Source organism: Cibotium barometz, chromosome 39 (assembly GCF_041138505.1).
Source record: "Cibotium barometz isolate CiBa-2024 chromosome 39, ASM4113850v1, whole genome shotgun sequence".
NCBI classification, from domain to species: domain Eukaryota; kingdom Viridiplantae; phylum Streptophyta; class Polypodiopsida; order Cyatheales; family Cibotiaceae; genus Cibotium; species Cibotium barometz.
Window position 1 is genome coordinate 28,941,560 of NC_141084.1, and position 24,549 is coordinate 28,966,108.

A 24,549-nucleotide genomic window follows, 5' to 3' on the forward strand; every position below is an offset into this window, starting at 1 on the left:
GTCGGTTTGGAGAATAATAAAACTTGGCCATCTTTGTGTTTGTGAAATAAAATTGTAACTATTTACTCTTTGTGAAGGAATAAAACAATTGTCATTTTATTCATACAATGGACTAAGGTTATATCACTCTATTAAAGAAATGCCACGTAGTGGCATTTAATTAATTGGACTATCAGCAAACTTGTGAATGTACAAGTTTAACTCCACATAACCGACGAGTAGAGTCTATATATAACTTTAAAGGCTATTTCATAGGCCCTCTTTATTAAACTTTGAAAAACAAGTCTAGTTAACTACCACTTCACAGTCAACCAACGTTTGGCACGTGGTGAGGATATGAGGTTTGGACTCCGGAGCTCTTTGGCTTTGGGACGGCTCCGAAGCTAAAGAAGACGATGATGATTAAAAGTAAGAGAGGATCACAATCATCATCACGATCCTCCATCGTGCTAAATTCTATTTTTTGCAACAGCGCCTCCTCCTTTCTCTGATCCCTCCCTTTCGTCCTCGCCATGTCTGAGGACTCCATCGCCTCGGAGTCCCTCTCTTGCAGACCTGAAGCCGTTGCCCCTCTACCCCCTCGCAAGCGTTTGCTGGCTGGATTCAAGCAGAACGGATGGTCCTCCCCTTCCTCTTCTTCATGTGCAGGCCCCAGGAAAGAGATGGAGGTAAAAGCTAACCTAGAAGAAGGAGCCACGGCGAAACATGAAGAACACGATCACGAGTCTGTAGAAGATGGAGAAAGAGGTGCTGCACATGCTCTGAACTGTGCTGAGGAAAGCATGGATTCTGATAACAGAAGGCAGAGTAAATCCAAGCGCCATAGAACCTCTTCTCCTGTGACGATGAAGAAGACGAAGAAGAAAAAAAACGTTGCTGCAGAAGTGCTGGCTTTCGCTACAGAGAAGGATCTAGACGCCAAGGTTTTGTCCATAGCTGAAACAGAGAAGGATGTAGAAGATGTGGATGCTGTAACGATTAAGGCTTATTTTGAAGCAGAAAAAGTCGCCATAGCTCCTGAGAGGGTTGTAAGTGCAGTAGTAGGGGCCAAGGAGGAAGAAGAAGACGCCATAGCCGCCTGCGTTGGAGTTCTGAAACCAAGAACAAACCCTAGCAGTAAGGCTAAGGAAGAACAAGCCACCTGCAATAAAGCTTTGAAAACGAGAAGAAACCCTGGCTGTAAGGCTAAGGAAGAAGATGCCATAGCTGCCTCTGATGAAGCTCTGAAACCAAGGAGAAACCCAAGCAGACAACACCATAGTAGAAACAAGGATGTTGAGCAGAAGAAGCAAGAACCTCAGCATGACAGGAGCTCACAGATCCCTCCGGCCCTTGCAGATGAGGAGTTGGCACGTCAGCTACATCGTGCTATGAACAGCTCTCCACGAATCTCTCGCTGTCTCAGCCATAAAGAGGATGGTCCCTTGCTTTCTTCGAGCCGTAAACACTATCCAGGTAAGCATTATGCAGAGTTATAATAACGAGTTTTCTTAATTGGATGTGATTTTAGATGAAGAGAACACAAGTTTTTGATGATACCACACCCTTCCTGGGCATGGAGTTTAACCTAGACTCTAGAGAGTGTAGATGGAGTTAGGGAGTTTGGCTGAGCTAGACATGGAAGGTAGCTCAGCAAGGGCACTGTGTCTTTGTATCAGGAACAAAGTAGTCTCACACATTGGGAACAAACACAGTCGATGGAGATGTTAAAACGATTACCAAAGGGGTCCTCAAGTGGCAAACAATGAGTCCAAAATTAGTTGGGTTGGCTCTGGCCTGGCCGACAGCCTGCCTTTGCCCCCAAGGGGCTGTGGCCGACTAGGCCTATGCCATATAAGGGCTTGCCAATATATGCTATGGGGCTTGTGGGCCAAAGACATGGCCCATGGGTTGCCCTGTAGGGCAACATGGGTATACCCATGGCCCTGCACTCTATGCAGTTCTACATGCAGCTATATGCTCCTAAGGTGCCCTAGCATCTGGCTACAAGTCTATCAATGCCCGGAACACCTCTCATCATTCTAGAGGGTGGCTTACAGTTCTATGGACTGGCACAACTTCACATGTGGGACTTGCACTCTTGACCAAGGCCATGTACGAGACTTGTACACCTAACCATGGATGCTTAGAGTGGGACCTTAGCTAATTCGTCTTGGACTAGGGCTCACAAGGGACCAGTTACCACTCTAGGTCCTGCACCTGTTACATAGATCTACGTGGCATTCAAGTGCGGGATGCATGTGACATCCCCTTTTGCTTAACTTGACGGAAGTTGCAAAGCCTCCTAGTAGTCCATCAATAATGCCGGATAATCTTCGAAGAAGTTATTGTCAAGCCACACTGCTTCATGTGTCCCTTAGTCTCTTGAAACTTTGTGAGGAACGGGCTTTCTTTTCGGTTGGAGCCGTGCTTGAAATGATGCAGGAGGATCTGTTCCGAAACCATAACGTCAGCTCGTCCACTATGTCTAGTTCCTGTTCATTGTGGACATCAGAGAGAGGAGGTCCAATATAAGTCTTCAACCTATTGACATGGAACACATCATGCATGGTCCAACTGGGAGGTAGCTTTAGCTTCATAGACACCTCGTTGATCTTCTTTAGAATGGGAAAAGGTCCGAAGCTCCGAAACAATAACTTTGGGCATCGCTTGTCCACCTGTTTCAACCTTTGCTTCATCCAATCTCGATTACATCTCTTGGCCTATTGAGTATAGGCCTCCTGCACTTTAGCCAACAAGTCTTCCACAGACTACAAACACTAAGGACCATCCAATAGCTGAAGAAAAAGAGTCATTCAACACAGGTTGAACCAAAGGCAAAAACTGTTTCCACTTACCTTGTTGGTCATGAACATAACACTTTAGCATGTTGAACGCCAATTGATTGAAAATCTCCATCTGGCTGTCCGTCTGTGGGTGGAATGCACTGAAAAAATTCAACTTAGTTCCAAAGTTAACCCTCCAGATGTAACATGCGGAAGCTTCAGGGGAGATCGGTAACTTCATTGCTTAGAAATCAGCACACTTTTCACGACGGAATTAACGCACAAAACTGAATGAAGATGTGCAAAAAATAGAGAGAGAGAGAGAGAGAGAGAGAGAGAGAGAGAGAGAGAGAGAGAGAGAGAGTATTGGGTCCGAAATACCCTCTGTAGGGCCCCCACCACGAATGGTGTATTTGCTTTATTAGAATGATGCAAATCTGAAAAGAAAATACAAGAAACTTGACCTTTCTTGGCTGAGATAACTCTGCCTTTGACCTGCACTGTGTAGTCCTTCACTCCTTTGCGTTAGCAAGCCCTTGGCTGTCCTGGCCCTTTTGAGCTCTTGGTGAATTATGAGATAACACAAATGGATTGTGGCTCACCTTGGCCTAAATGTGAGAAATGAGTGGAATTCCAGGAATGCTCCAATCTCCGGGAATCATGACAGGCTTAGGAAAACCGTCAATGATAGTGAAAGTGTCCTGCCTCCAATCAGGAATAGGTGCATACTGTCTAAACCACTGGATCCCGAGGATCATGTCACACCCTAAAAGAGGGGAGACGATGAAATCCGGCTGGAATGTTGCCCTCTGAACCTGAAACTCAAATTGCTGAGCTTTATGAGAGATATGTGTGCGTAGACCAAGTGTAGACCCGTCCACATCTAAATGGTAAGGAAAGGTACAACTCATCTTGTTTGCCAACTGCGGAGAGATGGCATCCTCAGAACTGCCCATGTCAAAGAGGACAATGAATTGCTGTCCCCTTGCAGTGCCATAGGCATGGATGAGAGCCTTTGTCTGTCCCACAACCTCACCCTCTTGCTTATCATACTAGTGGCACCGAATTCAAAGCGGACAAAAGCTGAACGACATTAAGAGGTTGATGGCGGAGGTGTGGATGGGGCTGCTACAGTTGCTACTATGGAAGTGGATGCCTTAGTAGACTTTTCAGCCTGCAACTTAGTGCAATCTTTCTTCCCGTGTCCCACAGTGTGACAGAAGAAACAACGATTCTCTGTCCCGTACCATGTCTGTTCATCCGGCTGGAGATAACCTCCAGTGACGCCCTCCTTAGCTTTTTCCTCAGGAGTCTTCTTGGGCGGCGTAGAATCCTTCCTATTGCCCAATTGACCTTGAGAGTTTTTCTTTTGGTCCTTTTGGTGTTTGTTGTTCTAAAGCCCCCTTACCTTGGGTAGATGACTGCTGTTGGGGCTTAGGGGTAGACTATACTTGCTTGGGCTTACCTCCGTTCAGCATCAGTTCTTGATTCTGAGCGAGGGTCAATGCCTGTGCATAAGTTTGAGGCTCAAAATTCCTAATTGGGTACCTAATGTTAAGTGTCTAAACCTCGAAAGAACTGCTTGAGCTTATCTTCTTCCAATATGCCCGACTGCTGGGCCATGGTAATGACCTTGTTGGAATAGGTCAAAATAGGGGAACCACCTTGACTCTTGAGTGAGTTTGTAAAACTTGTCCTCAAGATTGGTCATGTATTGTGGTGGAAGAAAACGGGCTTTGAGTTCAGCCACAAAGGTAGTCCAATCGAATTGGAATTGGCTTATGATGGGGTTTGTGTGAAGTTGTGACCAATGCTGCCACCAAGTAACAGCTTTCGTAATGAGTTGGGGTGGTGGCACATGGACTTTGTCTTGTGGATCTGTAATTTTAGCTAAAGGAAAATGTGCTTCCAATTGATGAATAAATTGAGTAACAGGAGCATGATCTCATCATACTTACTAAAATTTGGAGAGGTTCCTATGACGGTGTTGGTTGATGCCAGATTTGCACAGCCTCCCAGTTGAGTCTTTGCTAAAACTCTCGGTCGGCGGCTTCTCGACGGTGCTGGGCTTCCTCATATTTGCGTGTGGCTTCCTTATGTCGTTGTTCCTCCGCACGTCTCTGTTCTTCTCTATTTTTTTGTCCTTCTGCTTTTCTTCTTGCTTCTTCATTGAAGAGAAAACAGGGTTAGGGTTAGGGTTTACAGAAAACAAACAGGCGTGGAAAACCAAGCTGATGGAGTGAACACGACTGCAATAGATATCTCAATGAATAAAAAATATGAAGTACAAGCCACATGATAGTGACCCCTAAAGGATAAGTGTTCACATGACCGGCCATAAATGTGCCGGGTGGACCAAAACACTTATAAACTGCATATAAGTGAAAATGAACTAAACTGGGGGAAAAAACCTCCACTAACTGAAGTAAAAAGTGCCCCAGTAACCTACTGATGATCACTAGCACTCCTCTGGGTGCATACACAGCATAAAACCCAACAAACCCCCCTGGAGTGATATGTGATCACTGTACATCATCCACCAAAAGGAAACAAATTCAAAGCATTGCGGAATGCTTCAAATTTCGGACGTGGTAATGCCTTGGTGAAGATGTCTGCCACATTCTGATCTGTAGGACAGTAGATCAGACTGATATCTCCTGCCTGGAGTCTCTCCCGAACAAAATGATAGTGAATCTCAATGTGTTTCGTGCGAGCATGAAACACAGGATTCCTGGCCACAGCAATGGCACTCTGACTATCAGTATAGATAGGTGTAGGCTCCTCCACTGAAATATCCATATCAGTCATAAGACGACGCAGCCAAACACACTCAACAGTAGTAGTGTAGGCTGCTCTGTACTCTGCCTCACAAGATGAAGTGGCCACTGTGGTCTGTTTCTTGCTCAGCCAAGAAATGCATGAAGCGCCAAGGAAGAAACAATTCCCACTAGTGGAATGTCTGGTATCAAAATCACCAGCCCAATCTGAATCACTGTAAGCATGTAACTGCATGTCACCCCCCTCAGGATAAAGCAACCCAAGAGACAAGGTACCCTGCAAATAACGGAATACACGCTTCACAGCTTGCCAATGTGACAACCGTGGGCTGTGCATGAATCTGCTCAACTGAGAGACTGCATACTGAATATCTGGCCTTGTATTACACAAGTATATGAGGCACCCAACAGCCTGAGCATATGTAGTGGCATCAAAGGAAACACTGTCATCTTGTAGTGACAGTTTCATCCCAGGCTCCATAGGAGTACTAATAGGCTTGCAATCCTGAAATTTAAACTTCTCCAGAAGTTTAGCAACATAACGTGATTGCAACAACCCAATGCCTCTGTTATCCTGCACAAACTGTATGCCCAAATAGTAATGTACAAGGCCCAAGTCAGACATGTCAAATGTCTGTTGCAGTATCTCTTTAAATGCTGCAATTTTGTCATCATTTGATCCCATGAGCAAGAGATCATCCACATAAAGACTGATGACCAGCAGATCTGTCTCTTCTTTCTTCACATACAAAGTGGTCTCTGATGGACTGTTCACAAATCCCTGAGTGAGTAGAAAAGCATCTATTTTTGCATACCAAGCTCGTGGAGCTTGTTTCAAACCATACAAGGCCTTTTTCAGCCTGCATACTTTCCCCTCATGACCATGTTCTGCAAATCCCATGGGCTGAAATACATAAACTTCCTCCTCGAGGTCCCCATGTAGGAATGCAGTCTTTATGTCCAACTGGTGAACAACCCAACCACGATGTGCAGCCAATGCAATGACACACCTAAGTGTCGACATACGGGATGTAGGAGCAAATGTCTCCTCATAATCAATGCCCTTCTTCTGTGCATAGCCCTTTGCAACTAGACGGGCTTTGTACCTGTCAATGGATCCATCTGCATGTCTTTTCAACTTGTAGACCCATTTAGTACCAATGGCTTTCTTGCCTTTGGGCAGATCAACCAAATCCCATGTTTGATTCTTTTTAATAGAATCAATCTCATCCTGCATGGCTTTGTTCCAATGCACATTATCTCGTGCATCCACAAATGAATCAGGCTCATCATCATCCTGTAAACTGGCTGCCATAACCAGATTCAAATCCATGATGTGTGCATGCTCATTGGTCCTTGTCTCCCTACGAGTACGACCAGCAAGAGGACCCTCTAAATGGCTGTCCTGTAGTGTCCTCAAATACCATCTAGGTATATGTCTGACCTGTGGTGCCTGCTGTCCCATATTTGGTTCAGCTTCTGGCTCATTTGGCTGCTGAATTTCTGCACCACCTACATCATTTGCTGGCTGTCCATTACCCTCATGAGCTGGATCACCAACTGTGGAATGAAACTCCATGGGTAGAAGACCTTCAAATACATCATTTTCAACCTGATTTGCCTCATAACCAGCCATGGATAATTCTGATTTTTCATCAAAAATCACATCCCGGCTGATAAATATCTTCCTGGAGAGTGGGTCATATAACCTGTAGCCCTTGCTCTCACGGCTATACCCAACAAAAATGCATTTTGTGGCTTTATCATCAAGCTTCCTCCTCAACTCTTTGGGTATGTGTGCATATGCAAGGCACCCAAAGATACGAAAATGCGATACAGAAGGCTTGCGGCCATGCCAAGCCTCAAAAGGAGTAATAGAAACCAATGCCTTTGTGGGACATCGATTCAAAATATGACAAGCACACATTACTGCTTCCACCCAAAAGATATGTGGTAGTCTTTTTGCCTTTAGCATACATCTGGCCATCTCCATGAGTGACCGATTTTTCCTTTCTGCAACTCCATTCTGCTGTGGAGTGTAAGGAGTAGTATACTGATGTTTTATACCTCTACTCCCAAGAAAAGAATTCAGCACATGTGACATATATTCCCCCCCTCGGTCAGAACGGAGAGTCTTCACCTTGCATCCAGACTCTGTCTCAGCAAGTGCTACAAAGGCCAAAAATGCATCATATACCTGTGATTTCTGTGTCAAAGGATAGACCCAGCATATACGTGAGAAGTCATCAATAAATGTTGCAAAATAAAAGCAACCACCTAATGACTTCGTCTGCATGGGACCACAAAGATCACTGTGTATAAGTTGCAACTTTGCAGTTGCTCTTAGAGCCTGATCACGTGGGAAGGAAAACCTGTGCATTTTTCCCAAAATACATCCTTCACAAATGTGATCTGGAGGCTTCTCCATGAGAGGTAGATCTGTAAACATATTATGTCGCTGCATAAGCATAAGACTACCAAAATTTACATGCCCCATGCGAGCATGCCATAACTCCGCATCAACCATAGCTGGAGTAAGAGTGAATGCATGATAAGCAGACTGATCCACTGGCTGAAATGCATCCAACTCATAAAGTCCATGACATAATGTACCAGTAAGCATCAAGGTCAAGGCATTTGCTTTGTCTCTGACCATGCATTTATCATCATCAAAGTGGACTTGCATTCCACAATGTGCTAAAGAAGAAATGGACAACAAATTCTTCTTTATCCCTGGTACATATAAGGCATCTGTAAGGCGGAGAATGGAGCCATCAATGGCTGTAAGCTGAATCTCCCCAATGCCACACACTGGATATGAAGCATTGTTGGCACACTGAACAGTTTTGCCAACAGGGGCAGGGCCAACATGACTAAACAAATCCCTGCGAGATGTGATATGCTTTGAGGCACCACTATCAAAATACCAAGTACATGCATGCTCTGTCATACTGAGTGCCTGTGAAGACCAAGAGGCATCATAGCTGCGTGTATAGAAACAGTAATCCCTGTCCTCAACAAAAGAAGCAGTCTCGGGAGGAGCTTTAGGAGCATCATTAACAGACATCCCAGCTTCTTTTGCCTTCTCTTTGGCAATCCTCTTCCTACATTCCGTGATGTAGTGACCTGGCTTCTTACAGTAATGACATTTTCCCTTCTTCTTGGGCTGTCCATCACCTTTCTTGGTATCTTGTGAAGAACCACCATCACCTGAATTTTGATTTGCACTCTTTGGCTGAGATTTCCCTTTGCCCTTTTGACCTGTAGTAAATGCTTGTTCAGCATTTGTGTTCATATTCATATTCTTCCTCATTTGCTCCTCTTGTAGTAAGAGAGCAACAAGTTCCTGATACTTGAGGGGTTCAACAGCATTCCTCATGCTGAGGTTCAAAGAGGTATGGAAAGCCAAGTAAGATCTTGGCAAAGAGTGCAAGATGGTGGACACAAGCTGTGTCTCAGGAATAATCTCATCCACATTGATGAGTTGCTCTCTCAAATCCTGCAGCTTGTTCAAGTGGCTAGACATATCATCTCCTTCATTCATTTTCTGATTTTCAAGCTCTCTTTTCAAAAATGAGATCCTAGCCTCATTACGAGCAGCATACATTTGCTCCAAAGTCACCCATGCATTCTGTGAAGTGCCAGCTGAACGAATATGAGGTATAATGGACCTCTGAACTGACAATGCAATGAGTGACAATGCTTGTGCATCCCTGGCATCCCATGTCTTTTGAGCATTTGTTCTCTGAACAGGCAATAGCTGTCCTGGAGCCTGTACCTGTTGTCCTCGTCCACGAGCACCCCCTTGGGGAGGGGTCTCTGGAGCCAATGGACCTGGACGTGGTTCATCACCACTAACAAAATCCCAAAGACCTTTTGCCACAAGCACATTTTTCAGCATAAAACTCCACAAGGAGTAGTTCGTGCCATCCAATTTGTCTTCCTTAGACAAATATGTGAATACATCACTTTGCTGTTGATTTGCCATTATGCTTTACGCACAATGTTGTACCTGTTTACCAAAAAACCCAAAAGCAAAAACCCTGATAACAACTGTACTCCACTGAATACAGTTCACCCAAATCTGCCTGCACTCTCAATCCTCTGAATGTGCAGCTTAATGCACCAATGACTGAGTAGAGCAGCAAATGGCGTACACAATGCCAAAATGCCCCAAAATTTGCTGCACCCAAACTGTGCAAAAAACCTGTATATTTCCTTGCTAGAAAATCTGCCTGTTGTGCCTGTATATTTTCACAGAGAAAATAAAAATGCCCAATATTCAAGACTTGTACTGCTTACCAGAGTTGAGATTTCAACGCAAATGACTGTTGTACTGTGCAGGTGCAGTGTACTGTACGGAGCAAATTGCAGGTACGGTGAAAGTACGACGGATGTACTTTCAGACAGAGCACTGTACTGAACAGTGCGTTTGAGTACTCTGCAGATCTGGAAGTCGCACAGCAGGTACAGTCAAAGCAGGTACAGTCGAAGCAGGTACAGTCGGGTACTGAAGCAGGTACACAGCATGCGCAGATTTGTATAGTCACCAGGTACAGTCGGGTATGAGCAGGTACACGTCAGCTGCTGCGACTGTATGCAGGTACAGTACGGGTACTGAAGGCAGCGCTGACTTGTACTGAAATGAAGGCGGCGCACAGGTGTTAATGAAGGCGGCGCAGTGTACGGTCAGGTACAGTAAGGCAGCGCTGACTGTACGGAAGCACCTTTCTGCTGCGCAGAGCTGGAACAGTACTAGCAGGTACTGTTGTACGGGCTGTACAGTAACTGTACGGCGCTCAGGAGTACTGGCAGCGTATGGGCACGGCAAGAGCTGAGCTTCAAGCTCTGATACCAAATGAAGAGAAAACAGGGTTAGGGTTAGGGTTTACAGAAAACAAACAGGCGTGGAAAACCAAGCTGATGGAGTGAACACGACTGCAATAGATATCTCAATGAATAAAAAATATGAAGTACAAGCCACATGATAGTGACCCCTAAAGGATAAGTGTTCACATGACCGGCCATAAATGTGCCGGGTGGACCAAAACACTTATAAACTGCATATAAGTGAAAATGAACTAAACTGGGGGAAAAAACCTCCACTAACTGAAGTAAAAAGTGCCCCAATAACCTACTGATGATCACTAGCACTCCTCTGGGTGCATACACAGCATAAAACCCAACATTCATGTCTCTATCTTCGTCTTTTCTTCTTTGTTCCTCCATAGTGAAGAACATATGTGCTAGATTTGACATGCCTTCTTTGGGCTTCTCTTTTTTTGCGGCAAGCTGCATGTTCAGAGAATTTACCTACTCCATTATTCTCAGGAGCTCTTCTGTGCTTGGTGGAAGCGTACTTTCTATCGGTGTGTTGTGTTGGAAGCTTTGTGCCTCCATAACTTTATGCTGGCTTTCTTCTTGATGTGACTTGTCTCCCGACATGGTGGAGGCTTGGCCTAAGGAATTCACTTTCCATAGAAAGGGGACATCATCCCTGCGTGCATGAAACTCATAGCAACCCCCTATTTAAGTTTCTCTAAAAAATAAACTATACCCCTTTCTAAGCATATGAGTCCCAATCATGAAATTCAAGTACCCCCTATTTAAGGTTTAAAAATCAAATAGCAGATATTGATGTTACACACGTGACAAGTTGCAGTCAATGTAAGTAGCATGGATGTAAGTGCTTGTAGTTTGCGCCGAGCTAGGACCATGTGAAACAACGAAGCTTTTCTTTAAACCTGAGTTTAGTAAGTCTTTCGCAATCCTTTAAAACAACATACATGAATATGAAAGAGATGTAGTAGAGACAACACCAGATGGGGTCCCGAATTACCCACCGAAACACCCCCCCCTCCCCCGCACCCACAAGCAGGAGTATTTGCTTTATTTCTTCTTTTGGAGAAATGTATACAAGCTGAACTATGTCCACAAGACTTAGCTGACAAATTGATTGACCGACCGCCAAACGCAAGGACAAAGCGACCAAACGTTGGGCATAATTATGCATAAGCTGTAGGCGACTGTGAAGCTATCTTCGAGAGAGATACACTGGCTCGAGATTGATGGTGGGTGTCCTGAAGAGACCGAGCTTCTTTGCCTTGGGCTGAAAGCACAAGAGTGGCTGTAGGTATGCATAGGCACGAGCCTAGGCATACATGCTTGACTTAGCTTGATGATCGCTGAATTTTACCTGGTGATTTATGGACTGAATATGGCATGCCTTTTTAGGATGCTGGTCGGCTGCCTGAGGAGGCTGTCGGCCTGCAGAATTTCCAACGATTGGGTGAAAATGACATTTAATATGCCTGGTTGGCTGATTATGGTCTGGTTGGGCTGCTGGGGTGGTTGCTGCTGGCCGACTGGTGCCCAAGCTCACAAGGGGCTGATGACAGGGTCTAGGTGTATGGCTAGGGGGTTGGCTACCCCTTGCAAGGCTAGCCCATCTTTTGGGGCTGGCCTTAGGGCTGGCCTTCTTCTACATGGTGAAACCGAATGGGAACCCGGAGCGATGGACAAACACTTCAGATGCCCAACAAAAGATGTGAAGACGTAGTGGAAATGATAATAAACAATAATAAAAGGAACACAATACTGAGCCGGAACGGCCCCCCCCCCCCCCCCCCCCCAGGAACTTATTTATTGATTGAGAAGCTTTACAAAATACCAAGGTGCGGGTGTAAACAACACCAGATCTTTCCACAAACTTCCTCAGCAAACACTTGCACAGGAGTCAAACACAATCTTGTGTCTCCAAAAACAGCCCTTGATTTTGCCCAGCTGGTGTACCACTGTACAACCTGAGCAAAAAGGGAGAGAAGTCCTTCCTGGCCACTATACCACTGTACGGCCTGCCACAATACTTTGATAAGTCCATGATCCACGAAGATCCTCCCAAAATCTGTGCAAAGGTAGTCAAAAACAGCCCTCTAAACTGTTCGGAACAAGAGAGAGAAAAGCTGCCTACTGCCCATTGTATGTCTGGTGCAAGGGAAAGAGAGAAAATCTGTCCACTGCCCACGATATGGCCTGCAGTCTGACCAGTCAGCTCATATATAAGCTCCTTGTTCAAATCCCCATATGTCCACCCACTTATAAGTAAGTGTGAACAAAAATCCTTATAAACCATAAGTGAGTAAAATCCTGTAAACTCATGTCCTGTAAACTGCCTTTAGGTAGAAATATGCCAGATAAGCCTTCACACGTTCTGTAACAAAACTTGGCTTTACAGAGGCGTCTTCCATCATGTGGCTTTGCTGCTCCCGTGGAAAAATCCCTTTTCACACCTTGGTTCTACCTAGTGTATAAAACACTGGTCGAGACGGGTGAGGGACCAAACGGTGACATCCCCTCCGTCTTATAAAGCAGTTGTCCGCAACTGCATGAACCTGGTACCACTGAGATATCTTTCAAGAATACCAGATCCACTACCCATCAGTAGTATGTCATAAGTACAACATTAAAGCCATAATCCCAGATCCACGATCCGAAGTTAGATACGGGCACAAGAGCCAACCGTATCGAGAAACTGTATCCTTATCCTGAGTCAATAACTTTGAGAATAACCAGACACAAGCACAAGAGCCAACTGTGTCCCAAATATCCATAAATCCATAAGCTGCCTTTCTGAATGTTCACGGATGTTGAATCCTTCCCAAAACATAAGTACGAAATGAGCACCAGGTTTGCTAGTCATGTGCTGTCATGTAGGCTTCATAAGCCATACATGTTTCCGTCACGTCGAGCCTCAGAAGTTACACATGTCGTTTGATGTCAAACCTCACAAGCCACACATGTTCTGCCATGTCAAACTTCACAAGCCACACATGTTACCATGTCAAGCCTCATAAGTCATACATGCTCTGCCATGTCAAACCTCACAAGCCATACATGTTACCATGTCAAGCCTCAGAGGTCATACATGCTCTGCCATGTCAAACCTCACAAGCCATACATGTTACCATGTCAAGCCTCAGAAGTCATACATGCTCTGCCATGTCAAACCTCACAAGCCACACATGCTCTGCCATGTCAAACTTCACAAGCCACACATGTTACCATGTCAAGTCTCAGAAGTCATACATGCTCTGCCATGTCAAACCTCACAAGCCACACATGCTCTGCCATGTCAAACTTTACAAGCCACACATGTTACCATGTCAAGCCTCAGAAGTCATACATTCTCTGCCATGTCAAACCTCACAAGCCATACATGTTACTATGTCAAGCCTCAGAAGTCATACATGCTCTGTTATGTCAAGCCTCAGAAGCCACACATGTCCTATCATGTCAAGCCTCACAAGCCATACATGTTACCATGTCAAGCCTCAGAAGCCATACATGCCCTCTTGCCATGTCAGTGGGCTCACACCAGAGTCCTTCCTGGGAATCCATCCACATACATGCAAAAGAAATGTGCCATGGCTGCCATGTCAAACTTTACAAGCCACACATGTTACCATTTCAAGCCTCAGAAGTCATACATTCTCTGCCATGTCAAACCTCACAAGCCATACATGTTACTATGTCAAGCCTCAGAAGTCATACATGCTCTGTTATGTCAAGCCTCAGAAGCCACACATGTCCTATCATGTCAAGCCTCACAAGCCATACATGTTACCATGTCAAGCCTCAGAAGCCATACATGCCCTCTTGCCATGTCAGTGGGCTCACACCAGAGTCCTTCCTGGGAATCCATCCACATACATGCAAAAGAAATGTGCCATGGTATGATTGATGTGAGAAATCCTTCTCCGCAAAGTCGCCACAATAAGCACATGTTCACACAAGCCAGGGAAGCTCAATTGGCACGCTGTGGTCCAGGACAGCCTTGCATATCTTCGACCAACCATATGAGCATAGAATACTTGCTATGTTGGTTTCAAAACAAGTCACATACTAGAATCAACCAATCCATGATACTTATAAATAATTCATAATCTTGTAACCGCATATGCGACATATTCTAGCGTCCCATACCACTAGAATACCCCCCATATGAGATCCTTGTGTAGGCGACAGTTCTAGCATCCCATACTGCTAGGAGCCTCCAATACACAAGACCAAAACCATAAACTATTTATCAAAACCATAGAAAAACCTTTTCTAGAACCAACAATTAGTAATAGGCGTTGCGGCCATAGTACAAGAAAAGTAGAGATTCATTCTAGAAAAAATTCAAGACGACGTTGTCTTTAAAAAAAAAAGTCTCGGCTTTATTGAAACACACTCAAAAGAACACACTTGCTCCTTGCACTTTCATCATGCGAGGGTGAGTTTGCAATTCTGAGTATATACATAGATTACTTGAACCGAAAAGAAGTACAACTTACAAAAAAGTAGTACTTCACCACAAAGGGAGCATGATAATCGGAGGATACCAAAAAGTATGGCTCAAGCTATGCCAAAAACTATCCTCATGTACAAAAAGTTGCTCCACAAAGAGAAATTGAAACTGATCCCGTCACCCACACGCTTAATAGCACAACTTTAAAACCACAAATTTGAAATGGACAACTTAATACAACTTGAAATTGAAATGAAATGAAATGGAAAGATGGACACCAGCACTGGGGCCGGAACGGGCCGACCCCCCCCTCAATATATGATATATTTATTGGGAGTATTTAATGAATACAATGCTCCATGGGTTCCAAGAACCAGATGATGTCCATGTACATATGAAAACAGTACCAAACAAATAGGCCCGAAGTCGAATTTCGATGTAGAAGCTCGAATCAAAACGACCACTAGTGTGGTCCAATCTCTACGGTCCTGTGCTTTCACTGGACTCCGCGGAGAGCGCCTCACTGGTGTTCCGAGACCACGCACAAACAGGCGCTCTCGTACTAACGCCTGGCTCTCCCGATCTCAGCACCTTTGGACCGAGGTTCTCCAATAGAGCTTGGACAACCCGGCACCGAACGGGTGTTGGCCGTAGAGGGAGTCGGGAATCCCTTATCAGATTTAAACACAAAATACTTTTATTTAAACCTGGAATTTCACTTGTGGTTGGCAGATAGAGAAATCCAATACCCATGTGTGCAGTTACTTGTTGTGAGAAGTAGCTGCCTATAGAAAGATATGGCCTCCTGGCTGCAGTAACACATCTACCAATAGGGGGTATAGCAGCTGGAGAAGAAGTAAATTGCTGTGGACAGGCGCCTGCAGGAGAGGGGGTGATGTAAGTGCAGCTGTCTACTGTAGATGAGCTCACGCACACCTGCTGGTGATGAATCTACAGCCGGCTGCTGTAATAGACTGTACAGCAAACTGTAGTATAGGCGCCTGTGGGCAAGGCAGAGCACTGGCTGAACGTAGAGAGGTTGGCGTGGAAAATCAGCTGACCATATAATAGCAGAAACAGCCGCCCTGGAGGTAAGAATCGTCTGGCTGCAAAGAGCCGGCTGGCTGTAGGAATAGAAGCGTAGCCCTCAAAAGGTGGCAGCTGTTGTGCAGGGTAGGCAGCCGCCTGTTGGAGAGGAAAGAGAGGGTAGTTTGCTGGTGAAGATGTGCAGCCTGCAGGTAACACCAGCGCAGAGGAGAGGGCAGCGCAGACGGGATGATCGCCGACAGTTGGTTTCCACGAAGCGGGTGATCATCTACGCTTGATAGAGGAAGCCTTTTTTTTATAAAATTTAAAGTGAAGTTTATTTTGGTGATTCCCACGTTTGCATGTGGGTGGGGAGTATGGGTAGGTGACAATGCCCACCCCCACACTCACTTAAGTGGGGCTCCCCACCTTGGCCCCTAAGTGGGTGCCCAAAGGGGGTGCCCACCTTTAAATGAATGTGAACACTTAACCTTATAAAACTAAAGGTTAGAAATAAAATAATAAAAATAACATGTGCGATATACTTACCACCTGTTCACATGCACCAAAACTTGTCAGAATACAGAGCAGATTTCACGACTCACTGGCAGGCGTCTCCGCTCAGTAAGTAACATGTCAAGCAGGCAAACACACAAATGCATGTCATACGAAAACAGTTTCAAACATGCAAAATATGTGTGCATGTGCAAATAGTAATATGGACATATCTCCCGTTCATGGAGCAAGTACAAAATATCTGTCGGCACAAAACTGGCACGACATAAAAACATAAAAACCTGATCTTCCTATGGAGTGACAGTCCCATAGGTAAGACACAGTTCCAGGCACGAGTCTCCCTATGGTGTGACAGTCCCATAGGCAAAACACGGCACAAATACTGGCTCTTCCATGGCGTGACAATCCCATGGGTCGAACACAGTCCAGGTCATACACGGGTGGCACTGGTCTGGCTCCCGTCCATACGACACCATCCCGCTAACACACGGGTGGCACCAGTCTGGCTCCCATCCATGTCATCCTGCTAACACACGGGTGGCACCAGTCTGGCTCCCATCCATGTCAGCAAAATACTGGCCTCTTCACACAAGACACCAGCCTGGCCTCAAGTGAACGAGACGCAAAAATTGGAGATGGACCAAATGGTCGGCCAATTGGTGACAGAAATCCTCGATAATAGATGATCTCATAGCTCCTGAGACTCGGCTGCATACTCGTCCTCTGAATCACTCAAAATGATCAATTTTGCACAGTGATGTGACTCCACAAGTAGGGGAAAACGGTAATGGCTTTTGGGTTTCCTGTAAACTGTGGGGACCGAGAATTTGATCAAGTTGGAAACCAACACCGTTTTTAACTTTGTGCTTGGTTTTGTCCTCTTTCGAGGAACTTCCTCAAAGCCCGGAGGAAGATCAAGAGTCCTCTCCAAATCCTCGTGCCTATCCGAAGGAGTCATCGAAGAAGATCTAGCTCTCTTCTTTTCGTAGCAAGAGTTTCAGTCTAAACCCTCTGGTTGTTGGTTCTTGTACTGTAGAGGAGGATCTGGAATGATATGTTGGTTAATAGAATTGACTTGGATATTTCATTCTCCCAAAGATATCTATAAGCTAGTTCTCTGGGATTTTCTGTCAGAATACGCAGCGGAGATGATGACCAGATCTGTTAGAAATAATGTCCTGACATTATTATGGGCAGTGGCCAATGTATTAGGACCGGCCGGGCACTTTTTACTCACTTTAAGTGAGGTTTTTTCCCCGCGCCCAATAAGGCGCCCAACTTACCGTTATGTGAAACGGGCACCAGTTAGGGTTATTATATGCCCTAAGTTTTGTAACAATCTTATCTTCATAATTTGAGCTCCATCGTTTTGCTCCAGGCCTCCACACGTTTTTCTTCTGTTTCTTCGCGTGCTCCACACCGTCTCTCACTCACAATTGGTATCAGAGCTGGTTGTTGTTCCTGCTCCCGCCTTCCCTACTGCTGGTGAAGCACTTTCGTCGCGAAGAACACTCTCTACTGTGCTGGTCGCCTGCTTCTGGTGCTGAAAAACAGGTTGCCCTCCTTCTACAGACCTGGGCGATTGCTTTCTGTGTGTCTCGGGCACTGTTCTGGTGCAAAAAGCAGTGCTGGTCGCTTTTCTACAGGCCGTACAGCATCTGTGCAGCACGTGTGGCTGCTGGTTGCTGTTTTTCTGTCCGTACAGGTCTGTACGACCAGTTTTGCTGCTGTTTTCTGATCGTACAGCAGCCGTACAGCTGTCGTACAGCCCTATCTGCTGTTTTCTGTCCGTACAGTTCCGCACAGCACCTGCTGGTTGCTGTTTGCTGTCCGTACAGCCTTCCGTACAGCGTTGTACCGTCTTCTGCATCAGTTCGTACCTCAGCAATCTGCAGCAGCAACTCGGGTGAGTCTACCTGCTGAATTTTGGAGCTTAACTGTGAATTTTGTCAGCAAATCAAGTCCGAAATTTGGGGCTTTTGCTGTTTTTGTGTTGCTGCACAATCTGTGACAGCTCCCACAGGTTTTTTGTGGGAATCAGAGAAATTTGAGCCACCAGAAATTTGGGGCTTTTGTTGCTGTGCTGTCTATCTGTGTGAAATAGACAGTCTCCAGCAATATTTGTGGACTCTTGTGCAGTCAGTCTCTTTTGCAGGTTACAGTTTGCTCTCATGGCACAGAACACTGCTGATGTGTTTGGGATTTTAACCCAGGAAGATAAGTTGGATGGAACCAACTATTCCCTGTGGAGCTTTATGATCAGGAATCTGCTAGTTGCAAAGAATTTGTGGAATTATGTAAGTGGAGCTGAGGCAAGGCCTATGCATGTGGCCCCAGCTACCCCTCCACAACATGGCAGGCAGCAGGTTGTACTACCAGCTCCTCAGGCACCTACACAGGAACAAACTAGGTGGGATTCCAGGGATGCTCAGGCACTCTCTTTGATTGCACTTTCAGTTAAGAGGTCCATTATTCCGCATATCCGTTCATGCAGGACATCTCAGGCTGCATGGGATACTTTGGAGCACATGTATCAGGCTCGCAATGAGGCTAGAGTTGCCTTTTTGAAGCGGGAACTATCACACTTGTGCATGGATGAGGGTGATTCTATGCAGGATCATCTTACGAAGATTCAGGATTTGAGATAACAGCTCTTGAATATTGATGAAATCATTTCTGATGCTGAGATGGTCACCACTACACTTAACTCTTTACCGAGCTCTTATTTGGGTTTTCATACATCTCTTCACTTGTCCATGAGGGGTAATCCTGTCCCTCTATCCTTTCAGGAATTGGTTGGACTTTTGTTGCAGGAAGAGCAGACTCGGAAAAATGTCATGCAAAGGGGTGGTGAGCAAGCATTCTTTGCCAAGAACAAGGGCAAAGGAAAATCTGGTGCATATAAGCCTAAGTCAGAATCAGGACAGCCATCTAGTAAAGAGAAGGATGATGCACAGAAACCTAAAAAGAAGGGTAAGTGCCATTACTGCAAGAAGCCAGGTCACTATATTCATGAATGTTATAAGAGGATAGCCAAGGAAAAGAAGAAAGAGTCTGGTAATTCAGTTGAAGACTCTTCAGATGTGGATAACAAGAAAGATGATGCCACAGCCAACCTTGTGGAAGAGGATTGGTGCTTCTTTACTTGCTTTACTTGCAGCTATGATCCCTCAAATGAGGTTCATTCACTCAGTGTGAGTGAAAGTGGTGATGTATGGTTCTTTGACAGTGGTGCCTCAAGGCACATCACGTCCAGAAAGGATTTGTTTGGCAAGATGGTACCTTCTTCTTGTGGCAGAAAGGTTACGTGTGCAAATAATGCTTCTTATCTAGTTCAGGGCACAGGGGATGTTATGCTTACAGCCATTAATGGCTCAGAGTTTCTCCTTCAGGATGTATTGTATGTGCCTGGGATAAAGAAGAATCTTCTCTCAGTGTCTTCTTTTGCAAAGAGAGGGCTGGTTGTTTCCTTTGAGGATACTAAATGTATGGTCCGTGACAGGGAAAGTGACTTTGCTTTGGTTGCTACAGGGACCTTATGTCGCGGTTTGTACCGTCTTGATCCTTATGAGAGGCACAGTGCATGTGTTGTTTCTACCTCTACATCTGCTATGCAGGATGCAGAGTTGTGGCATGCTAGGTTTGGGCATGTAAATTATGGCAGTCTCATGGCACTTTAGAAGCTGAAAATGGTAGATGCCCTACCTAATTTAGAGACTCCTCCCAGGCATGTGTGTGAGGGATGTATTTTGGGAAAGATGCATCGTCAGGCTTTCAAAAAGGATGGAGTTGTTAGAGCTGTCCGCAAATTGCAGCTCATTCACAGTGATGTATGTGGTCCAATGAGGACACAATCCTTGGGAGGTCATTGGTATTTTGTTACTTTTATTGATGACTTTTCCAGATATGCCTGGGTGTATGCTTTGAAGAACAAATCTGATGTCTTTATGCATTTTCGACATTATGTCAACATGGTTGAAAATGCAACAGGACAAAAAGTGCAGACTCTCAGAACTGACAGAGGGGGGGAATACTTATCTAAAGTATTTGATGCTTTTTGTTTAGAGAAGGGCATAGCTGGAAGGGCAGTCGGCCAGCAGAAAGAATGCCCACGACTGATAAAAAGGTCCCACGACTGCATAAATGCAGTCGGCCAGCAAACAGGTGCCCACGACTGATGAAATCCAGTCGGCCAGCAGCCCAGCAGCCCACGACTGATCGACATGGAGTCGGCCAGCACTGGGGTGCTCCTGGCATCACCTGGCAGCCCTCCCAAGCCTCAAAAAAATGGGAAAAAATAGGGGAAAACTACGGGGAGTGAGGAAAAATGATAAAACACCTCATAAGGGCGGGCACACCCACAATAAAGGCTCTGATGTATAAATCTAGACAGGAGATGACTTCTAACACCCCCTCTCAGCTCCTGGCTGTGAAACCAACCACTGGGAGCTGGGGTGCCGCCTGAGCAAATCTTGAGAGAGCGACTTCGTGAAGAGGTCCACCGTACCGTCCTCCGTCGAACAGAACTCCAGCAAGATGTCATCAGCAAACGATCTGTTCACGAACAAAGTGCCTCTGGATGACCATGGGTTCCTCCGGTGGAAGCCCAAACCTGCAATGTAACCTCCTGCTGCTCCGTAAAACTGCTCCTGGGCCATAAGCAGATCCCCTCGTGTCCGAATCTCCTCCCCAAACTGAGTCACTTCAACCGTGGAGTCGGACTCCATCCAACAATCCCCCTCCTGTGTACAAGAGTCCATGATCCTTCGCATGCCGCAGAAACCACAGGAAACGCAATCCTGCCTCCCAAAGAGACATCTGCAACCAAGAGCTCAACTGCCTCATCAGGAAGCTCCCGTCCAATCCGGTGTCCATCAACCAGATCAATGAACCATACAGCTTCTGAGTCACAGAGACATCACACTGCTCACAAGGATCAACACCTGTTACGGTGCACAAATAAGTCCTGGAAACCTGATGAAACCTGTCAACCACCCCCTCTGAATCTGGAACCACAAAGCCTGGAGAAACCACCTCCTTCTGCAAGTAATCAACTGCCACCTGCCGGGCTTTCCGAAAGGTCCCCGTGGAAAGAACATCCTCAACTACTGGAAGTTCTATGTCCCGAACACTACGAGACATCAGAGCATAAGTGACCTGTTCAGCTTCCTCTGACTCACGAACACAAGAACTACCAACATCAGTACTGGAAAGTTCCTGCCAACTGCTGCCATCTACTGGCAAGCTATCCACCACCTGGTCTCGGAAAGCCCGCACCTACAGCGTATCCACACTTGAGTAGCCATTACCAGACTGCCACTCATCACAATCCTGAGGACCTGGGAGAGAGAGTGCTGAAAGCCTGTAAACTCCATTCTCCACTCCGCCTTCCCAAACCACTTGGCCTGTTTCTTTGTCCCGAGGAGAGCAACAAAATGCTCATCAAACTCCACCCGTACGCCAGTCTTGCAAACCTGATGCACTGACAACAGATGAAAACCAAGTGCCGGAACATACAACACCTGGGAGGAATGCTTCCCCCCTCTGCCCCATCGGGAACTATCTCCATCTTGCCCTCACTGTGAACTGGGATAGTGGACGTATCCCCAGTAAGAATATGACTAGAACACCTGCAGAGATCCTGTAAACCGGAACGGGAAGGAGTCATGTGCTTGGAAGCACCACTATCGAGAATCCACTCCCGAGTATCCGTTGCGGCGAGTCCTCCAATCTCCTCCCTGCCTGAAGAAAATGCCTTCCTCTACTTCCGGCCGTGGAACACCAACAACGACGAAATTGGCGAGGTCGTAAGACTCCTCCATCATCACCTTCCATATGCCGTAGTTTCTCCCGTCCAACTGACGGTCCACCGGGAACGTGGGGAGTGTCGGGATCTTCACATGTCTCTCGGCCATCTCAAACAGATCTGCCATTGCGGGGATGTACTCTGAAAAGGGTGGCTGGGTGGGAACAAAGAAGAACTAAAACCTGCAAGTGGCTGTCCAGCAAATCAGCCCGCCTTCCTCTTGCTTCTCCTCTTCCCGATCAGCCCAAAACAGTCCACCAATCAGCCACAAAACAGTCCCCCTCTTGCTCACACAAATCCCAAGACCTATCTAGAGCCTAGGCTCTGATACCATGTCAGAATACGCAGCGGAGATGATGACCAGATCTGGGAACACGAGCAAAAACATAGGCAGAAAAACAGCACAAGAGAGAGAGAGAGAGAGATGTAGGCGTGTAACTCTGCTCTGATATACACAAGAAGATCCCGAGAAATGATACAAATAAGGTATGGGGGCTGGGGGCCTATATATACCTCCCTGGAAGGGCAGTCGGCCAGCAGAAAGAATGCCCACGATTGATAAAAAGGTCCCACGACTGCATAAATGCAGTCGGCCAGCAAACAGGTGCCCACGACTGATGAAATCCAGTCGGCCAGCAGCCCAGTAGCCCACGACTGATCAACATGGAGTCGGCCAGCACTGGGGTGCTCCTGGCATCACCTAAGACAGGAGATGACTTCTAACATTTTCTGCATATACTTGAGCAAGATCCCCAAAGATGTCCATAACACCTCGATCTCGAGCCACTCTGCCTTGAAGAAGTCTATTAACATAAGGGTCCCTTCTATAGAATGTCAATAAGGCTTCTTTTTCAGCCAATCGTTTCAACAGTGTATCCAATTCCTCACAAAAGGACTGTTGCTGTTTGTCAAGAGTCTCATGAAGTATAATAGTCAACTGCTCAAGAAGCTTGTCTAGATTATTACGCAACAAAGCTGACCTGTCCATGATAGAGAAGCTATTGAACCCGGATTCCACCAAGATCTTTTCCTTCCCAAGTGTTGCTGTCAAGCCTACTTTGCTAGAAAGGTTGGGCTGTGATACCAATGAAACTGAACGGGAACCCGGAGTGATGGACAAACACTTCAGATGCCCAACAAAAGATGTGAAGACGCAGCGCAAATGATAATAAACAATAATAAAAGGAACACAACATTGAGCTGGAACGGTCGCCCCCCCCTAGGAACTTCTTTATTGATTGAGAAGCTTTACAAAATACCAAAAAATATTCTTTCATGCATACTTTTATACATAATAATAAAAGTAACACTTTTATAATTTAAAAAAAATTCTTTCATGCATCTCTTTATGCATAAAAATCAATAATGATGAAAGTAACGCTTTTATAATAAAAAAATATTCTTTCATGCATATTTTTATGCATAAAAATCAGTAACGATAAAAGTAACACTTTTATAATATTTTTTTTCTTTTATGCATAAAAATCAATAATGATGAAAGTAACACTTTTATAATTAAAAAATTATTCTTTCATGCATACTTTTATGCATAAAATTCAATAATGATAAAAGTAATACTTTTAGAATAATTTTTTTTTCTTTTGTGCATCCCTTTATGCATAAAAATCAATAATGATGAAAGTAACACTTTTATAATAAATTTTTTTTAATGCATCCCTTTATGCGTAAAAATCAATAATGATAAAAGTAACACTTTTATAATAAAAAAAATTATTCTTTTATGCATAAAAATCCATTTTGATGAAAGTAACACTTTCATAATAATAAAAATTATTCTTTTATGCTTAAAAATCCATTTTGATGAAAGTAACACTTTCATAATAAAAAAAATTATTCTTTTATGCATAAAAATCCATTTTGATGAAAGTAACACTTTCATAATAAAGAAAATTATTCTTTTATGCATAAAAATCCATTTTGATGAAAGTAACACTTTCATAAAAAAAAATTTATTCTTTTATGCATAAAAATCCATTTTGATGAAAGTAACACTTTCATAATAAAAAAATTTATTCTTTTATGCATAAAAATCCATTTTGATGAAAGTAACACTTTCATAATAAAAAAAAATTATTCTTTTATGCATAAAAATTCATTTTGATGAAAGTAACACTTTTATAATAAATTTTTTTTTTTTTTTTTTTTTTCCCGGGAAAAAGATCCTTCTATTAGTTAATGAGAAAACGCCATAAGGCTACAAAGCTCACCTCGCAAGGAGGGATAAAACACAGTGAACTCCTGAGCTCCACCCCCGGTGGCTGGCCGCTCTCTGGGGGGGGGCTACCTAGTAGTACATATGGGAGGTGAGAAAAGCCAGACTGGAGGCCTGTAGTGCCAAGTGACTTCCTC

At 44.9% G+C, this 24,549-nt stretch overlaps 1 protein-coding gene across 3 annotated transcripts in view; it reads left to right on the forward strand.

The window, feature by feature from the left end:
* The first annotated feature begins 327 nt into the window (after positions 1–327).
* Positions 328–24,549, forward strand: part of LOC147615968 (uncharacterized) — a 38,596-nt gene continuing 14,374 nt past the window's right edge. For all 3 annotated transcript variants that reach the window (XR_015262666.1, XR_015262667.1, XM_086778598.1), the window contains exon 1: positions 328–1,455. Coding sequence is in view for 1 of the 3 variants with exons in the window: in XM_086778598.1 (XP_086634724.1) it covers positions 513–1,455 (943 nt within the window). In the remaining 2 variants the exon portion in view is untranslated. The remainder of the gene's footprint in view (positions 1,456–24,549) is intronic.